Source organism: Dipodomys ordii, unplaced genomic scaffold (genome assembly GCF_000151885.1).
Source record: "Dipodomys ordii isolate 6190 unplaced genomic scaffold, Dord_2.0 Scaffold13, whole genome shotgun sequence".
In the NCBI taxonomy this organism is placed as follows: Eukaryota; Metazoa; Chordata; class Mammalia; order Rodentia; family Heteromyidae; genus Dipodomys; species Dipodomys ordii.
The window spans coordinates 9,344,169-9,354,196 of NW_012267229.1; the positions used below are offsets into that span (position 1 = coordinate 9,344,169).

Below are 10,028 nucleotides of genomic sequence, written 5' to 3' on the forward strand. Positions count from 1 at the left end.
AAGGGAAGGAAAGGGAAGGGAAGGGAAGGGAAAGGAAGGGAAGGGAAGGGGAAGGGAAGGGAAGGGAAGGGAAGGGAGAAAACTGTCAAGCTCACTCTCTGACTTGGTCAGAGTTAACATCAGAAAACTAACCAAGGAATTTCTCAACTTCTGAAAAGTCAGATTAAAAACAATAACAATGAGCTGGTGAAACACTTATTGCATACCTGTGAGATAGAGAGTAAAGGAAATGAAGCGGTGGTATTTACTGAGAATCCGCAAAGGCTCCTCTCTCTGGACCAGGGTGAAAAAGTAATCTGTCACTGTCTCACCATAGAAGAAATAGTTTACACACAGGAGAAAGTACCTGGAAATGAAGACAAGGCAGTGTGTGGGAGCACATGCATGCTCCTCTATAAGGCCCTCAGAAATTCTGAGGAGGAAAGAGAAACAGCCCACCTTGCCTCAAGCCCCTGTAACAGCTTGCAGATGGACTAGCAAACTAGTTTTCTGCTTCCACTCTGACATCATTGCTCTCAAAGATTGTCTTGAATTGGCACCTGTCGTTCACTCACCCTTTAACAAATATGGAACCCAGTTGTTGCCCCTATTGTGATATTTCCCAACCTAACCTCAGAACTCTCCAAAATGTGCTTTGTCCTGTCTCCCTGGACTCATTCCCACTCTTCCCAAAGGAACTTTCAATTCCTACTTAAAAAAAAACATGCAGCTGGACATGATGACTCAAGCCTGTAATCCTAACTATTTGGGAAGTGGAGTAGATTACCATTCAAGGCCAGCGTGGTGAGAAAAGATCACAAGATTTTATCTTAACCAATAGTTAGAAGTAGATATGTGCCTCTCCTCCCTGCTCTGGTAGAAGCACAATGGCTGTGCTGTGTCATCCCAGTGAAATGGGGGAAGACTAGGAAGATGACAGTACAGGCAGGGTCAGGCATAAAGTAAGACCCTATCTGGAAAATAACTCTAAAAGGAGCTGGAAGAAGTGGTACAAGTGGTAGAGCACTTACCTAGCAAGCATGAGGCCTTCTCCAAAACAAAAAAAAAAAAGTTCACTCTGGCTTTGCCACTAACTGCTCTGCTTTGCCTCTTCCTTATCTGGAACATCCTCTTCACATCCTCTTTTGCTTGTTCAAATAGCATTTTCTCCAAAACAAAACTTTGCCTGACCTCACATGCTATCTATAGCAAGTAGTACTTGTTCATTTTACTAGGTGATTACCTGGACTCCATCTCATGGTATCACCCTCCCAGAAGCCTGGCTTGTCTGTACTCTTTCTCTAGTACAAAGTCCGCATATAATGCTTCCTCTCCTCCACTACAGTTCAGTGACAGGACAATCTGGGCATCATACTCCACAGGGGGACCATGCAGGGTCATCCCCTCCCTCAGTAAGGATCCTGGGGAGAAGAGAGAGCTTCTTCCTCCTGCTCTTTTTTTTTCCTTTTTTTTTTTAATTGTGAAGTTGAAAAAAAAACAAACAAACATAGTGAGTTTACTTTTTGTCAATGGCAAAAGACTTGCAGTGGAAAGTGAGTACAACTAAGTGTCAGGCCTCCTGAGTACATTAGTAATTCAAACCACAGTTCTAGAACAGCCATGAAAGAAACCTAGGGCCACTTTAGGTGCATCTGGAGGCTAGGAGGCAGCCTATGCCATTAAGTGATAGGGAAGCACTGTGGGAAGGATATCACTAGCCTAAGTATGAGCATGTCTGCTCCCTTGCTCATGATCAAGGCACTGGGGCACCCAACACTACCGTCCAGCTCACTAAGTCATAAATCAATCCCTGTGTGTCAGAACGGTGGGACAAAAAGATGTGCATTTGCCGGGCACCAGTGGCTCAAGCCTGTAATCCTAGCTACTCAGGAGGCTGAGATCTGAGGATCACGGTTCAAAGCCAGCCCGGGCAGGAAAGTCCATGAGACTCTTATCTCCACTAGAAAACCGGAAGTGGCGCTGTGGCTCAAGCGGTAGAGCGCTTGCCTTGAGCTGAAGAGCTGAAGGACAGCGTCCAAGCCCAGAGTTCAAGCCCCACGACCGACCCACAAAAAAAAAAAAAAAAAAGATCTGCCTTTGTCTCAAATCTTCTCAGCATTGTGCAATACTCTGCTCACATGAGAACAGGGTGGCCAACAAAGCAAAGTTTCAGGTCAGGAAGGGGTCTTGGGCACTGTCTACACCTCAGTTTTTTATTTCGCTTCTGTTGAGTCCTGGAGGAGCCCAGATCCCATGCTTTCAGTCCCATCCTGCCCACACTGGATGCCAAGGAATGAGAGCTCCAATATCACAGACCCATGAAGCCTCAACCTGTCTGTTTTATCGATGAGCAAGCCAAGTTCCAGAAAGCAACATCAGCACCAGAACCTGACAACCCAAGACAACTCTAATAGGATGCTGGGCTACTATAGCATGAAAAATACACTCCTCTAGAAGACATTGGTGATGGAGGAGGATAAACCCTAGCCCTTCCCCAGGATTCTAATCAATCCTAGTATCAAGGCAAATCTGACCACAGACATAGCCCATCTGTTTTCTGCTGAGGCCTAGTGAAGATTCCCCAGTAGTTGCTACAGACACCACATAGTCTGGCCTATGAAAACTCAGGCTCAAAGGTGCTGAGCAAGTCTATCACTATCACCCAACACCCAACCTCCATCCACCATTACTGTAAATAGTTGCCACATGACACATCATCAAGTCAAGAAAGATGATGCCCTGTGGGGCCTGATAGCTTACCAACTGAGGGTCCTGAACCAGGGCAGGTCATAGGAGTGGTAGACATTATAGCCGATAGTGATAATCTCATGGAAACACTTAATCTGAACACACATCACCTGTAAGGCAGAAGAATTAGAGCACTCTTGTGATCAGTGTAAAGAGAAACTAGTAGATCACAGGTCTTCAAGAAAAACTGCTTAAGAAAAACAAATTCAGTCTTGCAATGATTCTTATCTCCTCTTCTTTCCTTTTTAATATCATCCTACACAGCAAATGAACCCCTTTATGTAATAAGGAACAGATAATCTCTCTCATGATAAAATGCACAGTCCTGATGTGTTGATTAACTTTATTCTAGAACCATCCAGCACTCAACTAATCCCTTTTGACTTTTGGCTATAAATATGTGAAAGGCCTCAACTGCTTTGCTCAGCATTCAGCTGTTGTCATGTAGTCCTGTCCCTGACACTGGGAAGAATAAAAACAGCTCTGGACTGTGGCTTCTCAATGAGGGCTCACTAAGCCCATGGGAGAGGCCCCAGGAAAACAAGCAACAAAACCAGAAGTCACACGAAGACACAGACAGGACCATAGTTTAATCAAATATCTGTAATTATAGATTCAGTCTGAAAAAGAGACATCTTTAACCATAAGCAAATGCCAGTGATACTCCAGTTGGCTACCAACAGGTAAGAGGTCACAGATGGTCTGAGAGAGATGTGTCCTGAAGAGCCTGGAGTCCCACTGATTCCCCAAACCAACCTGACAACTGGCACTGATGACAACCCATCCAGCAGAAAACGCTTAAAAGGCATGCAAATGGCACTTACAATCATCATTAACACCATTGGTCCCAGGTAAATGATTATGAAGAAAAATGCAATCATGGCCAAAGTCAGGATGCCTCTCACCCACCAGTTCTTCCATCTAGGTGAGAGAATAGCATAAAGAGAAAAACAGTAGTTAGGGACCCCGAAAGAAATGAAGAACAAACCCAAAGGAAATAGCTCTCTTGGAGGCTGGAGGGCTCTCAACTCTCAGTCCTTTCCAGAGCCTCTCCTTTACCATGACAGAGGCACTATATCACATGCTGGCTGGAGTGGGACCAGTAGCACCAAGGCCTCTCTATAACCAAACTCAGCATGTAGCCCATAGCTCAAAGAAAAATATACCCAGCTTATGTTAGGAAAAAGTACCAGGGGAAAACAAAAGCAGGGAAAGTAGTGTTCTTGGTCATCTCTAATTGAAGAAAAAAAGTTTAGAGATAATATTTTTCCTGCAGGAGAATTCATTATCACCGTGACGATAGTCTTACAACAGCTATCACAAAATAGGGAGAAGGCACTGAAATAAGGATTTACTGAACTCATCCAACTCTCAATACAACTGCTTACATTTTTCATTTTATTTTAAACAAGTTTTCCTTCAAACGGTATTTTTTCTAATTGACACATACATAGGACTTTACCTATTTTACTGAGGAAATGAAAACACCAGCCACACAGCTCACAAATGCTGTAGCTGAGAATTGAGGGGTGTGGCTCCAAACTCAAAATCCATACCCACTGTGCATACAGCCTCACAAAGGGTCAGCTAGGAGGCACACACAGAAACACTTTCAAATAATGCTTTGGGGTCTTCTAACTTGTGTTGCACATTCATTACACAGCTAGTGTTAGAAGGAACAGCTTCTCAAGAGCTAATTCACCTAAGTGATATGTTTCCAAGTTCTTCCTGGATAACTAAAAGAACAGTTCACCGTGGATGTATATGCAAGTGGTAAAATCCAGTCTTGAACCAGAAACCCTACCCCAAGTCATCCCTGGCTCTTGGACCCTAAGCCAGGTTATTTACCTTGAAGATAAGTTGGAAAGGGCCCTGTTGAGGACCTCTGGGGTATCATCTATGGAGGTTGATGGAGGAGCTGGTTCTGTTCGGCCCTCACTGTCTGATGCAGTCTCTCCATCAATCTTTGCTTCTGATTCTGACTCCTACATGGCAGAAACAGAGAAGAGGATAAAATCAAAAATGTCAAATAATGGGCTGGGAAGGTGGCTCAGTGGTAGTGACTTGCATACATGAGGTCCTGGGTTTGATTCCTCAGCACCACATAAGTAGAAAAAGCCAGAAGTGGTGTGGCTCAAGTGGGAGAGTACTAGCCTTGCACTGAAGAGCTGAGGGACAGAACCCAGGCCCAGAGTTCAGGCCCCACAACTGACAATCAATCAATTAATCAAATAAGCTGAGAAGTGTGTACCTGTCACCTATCTGTGTGAAACACTCCAAACCTGGCCTGGCACAATTAGGTGATGAAACAGAGTATTCAGCTACAAATTAACAGGATTTTTTTTTGGGGGGTGGGGTCATGGGGCTTGAACTCAGGGTCTAGAGCTCTTTTACTCAAGGCTACTGCTCTACTACTTTGAGCCACAGCTCCACTTCCAGTTTTTGAGTGGTTAATTGGAGCTAAGAGTCCCCAAGGGGACTTTTTCTGCTGGGGCTGACTTCGAACTGCAATGCCCAGATCTCAGCCTCCTGAGTAGCTAGGATTACAGGCATGAGCCACCCATGCCTAGCTTTACAGGATTTTTTGTAGTGCATTCTGGTCTTTTAAATTCTTTGTGTTACTAGTACTTTATAAACAAATATGTTCTCCAAGCTTAGGTGCACCTAACCAACAGACCTCTCTTTCAGCACTAACCACAATGGAGACTTTTTCATAACTGTCTCCCTGACTGACCATACACTCCCTAAAAATGGAACCATGGTATCTTGTTCTCATTTCCCCATGCCTAATCCACAGCAAAATGCTTACTAATTGGGGGGTGGGAGAAAAGGATTGGTAGGGCAAGAGGAATTAATTCTATGCATGCTAAAAAGCAACTCAGCCCTCAAGGAAGGGCTTTTTCTAAATGTATAACTTCAATAAGAGCCTCACTAGGAAGGAAAAAGCCACAGCAGAGCCAGATGGCTCTGACAAGGTGTCCTCACCTTATGAAAGGGCCTGTAAAGGGCCCTCCTCAACAACCATAGGAATTACCTTGGGGGTGAGGGGAACAGGACCAGGGAACCTAGGGCCTTGCACACGTTAGGCTAGTATGTGGCACTAAGCTCCACCCCCATTCCTTGAAGAGGGATAACCAAACTTCACTCAGGGCTGTGTCCTACTCCACCACCCTAGAAGTTCTGAAACACAGCCACACCCCCAGAATTGCCTCTCTCTATATGAAATAAAGACAAGACATTCAGAACACCTTTTCATTCTTGAAACATTTACCCTCATACCCCACTGACAAAAACAAATAATACAGGGTAATACTTTCCAATATCTAGTCTGATGGCTAAACCTTAGGACCCTGTAAAACACCCACGGATGTGCTTTAAAGAGCATCTTTGAAGCCCTTAGCACAGCCTGAGCACAGTAGGGGAAAGGGCATTGGCTCACAACAGAAAAGGCCCAGCACAAGGTTATTTTTAACTTATCCATCCTGTTGTCAAGGAGACAAGTCCTCAGGCAGGGAAGGGCAAGAACACAGCCTGACGTTGGGGGTGGGAGGAAACAGCTCCAGCTTCATGCTAAGAATTTCTCTGAATTTTCCAAGGACCTTTTATGAACTGTGAGCCCACCTCCACGTCCCCCAACTTGATTCCACACAAACACATGCACATCTTGAATGAAGCACTCCTTTTTTAATACATCTCAGAGTGACTGAGACAAGACTAAGAAATAAAGATCCCTGAGGAAAGTCTGAAAGATTCATTTCTTAGGTTTTTACCTGCCCTTAAGTGAGTCACCTGCCCTCATCCACTCCTGAATAAGCCAGAGGCACCTGCTGAGCCAAACATCCACACTTAAACACACCCCCTCCTTCCCACAGATGAGACAGACCAAACAGGCTTAAAGAGTGAATCCCTGTGAAGAGAAAGGAGGGAAGGAAGGCAAATCAGCCAGTTCTCCAGCTCCTGATCTCCACCCCAACAGATGGAGCAGGCCAGGGGAACAGAAAACTCCAGAGAACCTGGAGACCTGTAGGTTTTGGCTCCTCCCCAGTCCATGGGCAAAGGCTAGGTAAAGGAAGCGGAGCATTGGCAACAGCTTCTACAGTGGGCCTAAAGTGAGATCAAAGCCCAAAGTCCAGGAGTCCCATGTTAGGTCCAGCCACTCTCCCCCATAGGCCAAACACTGACATGTCTTCCCATGGCAGTACATCTCCAGCCATCCTTAAGGGTACAGACAGTGGCCTTGGATTAAAATCAGAGAGTTGGGTGCAAGAAGAGGGAAATGTATGAATCTTTAAATGTCTCACATCACATTAGTTTAGTCTCTGATGCTGAGGCCTGGTGTAGTTTATAGCTTTTAGCTGTTCTTGTCAGGATGATTACAAGGCATTGTCTGCCTGGAGGGGGAGTTTAACCTTCTGTCATAAGATGTTTATTAGTGAATCCTGATCTTCCTGAAGCCCAAGGTGATTATAAAATGACTACAGGAGAGAATGACTCAAATCAAAGGACACAGATGCAAATTGGGAGGACTAAGTATCTAGCTTTTATCTTGCTTTTAGTTAATTTACAGCCCCCCCCAAAAAAAACAGCTTAAAGAAGGAGGCTGTGAGCTGGAACCCAAGTTCCTGCCTGTAAGAAAAATGGTCCATTCTGGACCCCAAATCAGAGAAGCTGAACATATCCATCAGTTTGCTGTTTCAGTGGATGGCAGGACAGGCAGAGGGACTAAGCCAGCTTCCTGCAGGCAGCAAGCAGCCAGTCCAAGAAGTAGGACCCAGAGACAGCTCTGATGCTCATCATATTTAGAGCACAAGCTCTTTTCTCCAGTCTTCCTAGTGGGGCAGGTATTATGGAGGTTGGGTTGGAGGCAGTCAGATGCAATAGGGGTAGAAATCTGTATCTGTCCTGTCCCACTTCTCGTAACCTAATCACACAAGAACATTAAATACCTACGCCAGGCAACCTGGGCACCCTATCCTATTTACTTTAGCTCAACATTTGCCTTGCCTGGCTTTCCCTTTTCACAGTCAGTCTCAGCTCAAAAAACACTGAGAGCTAATGTGTGAAGTGGTGTCTGACACATGAAGGCTATACTGCTCTGTGGAGTGGTGGGAGGAAATACCAGCACTTCCTTCTACTTATCCTCATTTTCCTTCCCGTCTCTGCTTTGTAATACACACATCAGTGCACACATATACCTTTATAGGTATCTGTAAAGTGGGCACATGGCATGGTGATTTCTCACTGTACTGAGTGTGCCTGGAACATAGCAAGCAAAGATTTGCTGAACAATGAGGTAATGAGCTAATTTATTCTTTAGGGCCTATTACAGATCCAAGTACCCAGACTGCATTGAGAATTTCACAGCACTCCTTTCAACTCCTAGCTTGCAGCCCTGATCCTGCTTCTCTTGCTCCTTTAGGCTCAGCCTTGGCAGTGGAAGGGGATGGATGGCTGGTAGGAGGACCAGCTCTGGAGACAGCACCGAGTAGCTAGAAAAGGTCACCTTGCCTAGACTGTCTCAGCTCTGCTCCCAGGCCCCTTCCTTCTTCCTTCCTTTCCAATTCACAAAACCCAGCAAATACTGAGCAAGGCAGGCCTTCTCAGATCCCAACTGAAGCAAGCCCCATCCTCCCATAGTTCCTGAGCCATTCCCAAGGGGATAGTGATGCTGTTGTAAACAGGAAACAGCGCTTGCTCTAAAAGGAAGGGGGAAAAATAAGCTCCTGCTGAGGCGCCCTTCCTTTTGGTTCCCAGAAATGCTATCCTTTAAGGAAAAGCAGAGAGGCACTTAAGAGTGATAGCACATGGAAAAAGGTACCAAAAGCCCAGCAAAAGCCATCAGAACTTTTTGAGAACCTCATATTCAAAAAGCTTCTAGCTCACTTCTCCTGACTCATCACTGAAGAAAGGTGAGGAGGAGGAAGGGATTGGAGACAATGATGACACAGGGTGGGACAGAGGACAATATGCGGAGTGTTTTGGGCTCTGGAAAGGCCTCTGGAAAAGGACCTTGCTCACCCTACTGTAGCCTATATGTACCATAGTTCCACTATTACTCTCTGGGTGGAAATCATGCCATATTTCTTTCCACTCATTTCTTGGGTCTAATGATGTCCTAAATGTCTGCCCTGACTTACAAAAGCAGCAGCCACCCCCAAAACAGTATATTGGAAATGAACTTTACAACTTTGGAAGGGGAGGGTAGGAGTGAGGGAGACGAGGGAGGGAAGGGATAGTGGGAGAACAACGAAGGAAGGGGCAACAATGCTCAACAAGAAATGTACTCATTGCCTTATTCGTGTAACTGTAACCCCTCTATGCAGCATCTTCACAATAAAATAAAATAAAAACAGCAGCCATTTGAAGCTCTCTTTGTGACATCACAAATGACCATGGACAGACCTTTTTTTTTCTTTAAGTATGGCTGTGGTCAGAGTTGGACTGAAGTCCTTAGCATTGTGATATGTGGCCTCTAAGTAGGTAGAACTTAATTTGCCCCACTCTTCACTTCTTTGCCACATGCCAACTCCACTTTGTATCCATACAACCGTAGGTATTAATATTCCCTTCATGTGTGCCTAGTAGGAACTCAAACCTGGGGAAAGGAAATAAGCGGTACTCTCCATCAGAATCTTATCCTTGTTCCCTCCATCTTGTTCACTGGTTATGCTCCCAAACCAGCTCACCCTTCACACATTTCACTGACGACTCTAACTTAAACTATTTTTGCACTGCTTTATATGCAAATTACAAACCTTTTCTTGGAACAAAGACATCAGTCTAAGGATAACCTTTATGCTAAATACCAAGCCTGCCAACTTAAGCCTAGTGGCCAGCTCTCAGGGCAATCAACTCTCCAGCTTAAGATAGATCCCTGGGAGAGAAATTGCCAGAGAAGAGAGGGTCCTTAGGAATCACTAAGAACTCTTGTATCTCTAAAATGAATAGGCCAAGTAAGTTTCCATCTGAGGTTTTGTTGAACTCAAGGCCTGGGTGCTTTTTTGCTCAAGGCTAGCACTCCACCACTTGAGTCACAGTGCCACTTCAGGTTTTCTGGTGGTTTACTGGAGATAAGAGTCTAACGAACTTTCCTGCCTGGGTTGGCTTTGAACCTCTTTTCTTTTCTTTTCTTTTCTTTTTTTTTTTTTGCCCAGTCCTGGGGCTTGAACTCAGGGCCTGGGCACTGTCCCTGAACTTCTTTTGTTCAAGGCTAGCGCTCTACCACTTGAGCCACAGCGCCACTTCCGGCTTTTTTCTTTTTGCTTATGTGGTGCTGAGGAATCGAACCCAGGGCCTCAGGC

General features: G+C 45.1%; 1 protein-coding gene across 2 annotated transcripts in view; it reads right to left on the minus strand.

The window, feature by feature from the left end:
- Window positions 1–10,028, minus strand: part of Cds2 (CDP-diacylglycerol synthase (phosphatidate cytidylyltransferase) 2) — a 43,657-nt gene that overhangs the window by 11,136 nt on the left and 22,493 nt on the right. For both annotated transcript variants that reach the window (XM_013010999.1, XM_013010998.1), the window contains exons 2-5: window positions 4,576–4,712; window positions 3,552–3,648; window positions 2,740–2,837; window positions 207–346 (exon numbers count right to left, since the gene is read on the minus strand). In XM_013010999.1, coding sequence (XP_012866453.1) covers window positions 207–346; window positions 2,740–2,837; window positions 3,552–3,648; window positions 4,576–4,712 — 472 coding nt within the window. The remainder of the gene's footprint in view (window positions 1–206; window positions 347–2,739; window positions 2,838–3,551; window positions 3,649–4,575; window positions 4,713–10,028) is intronic.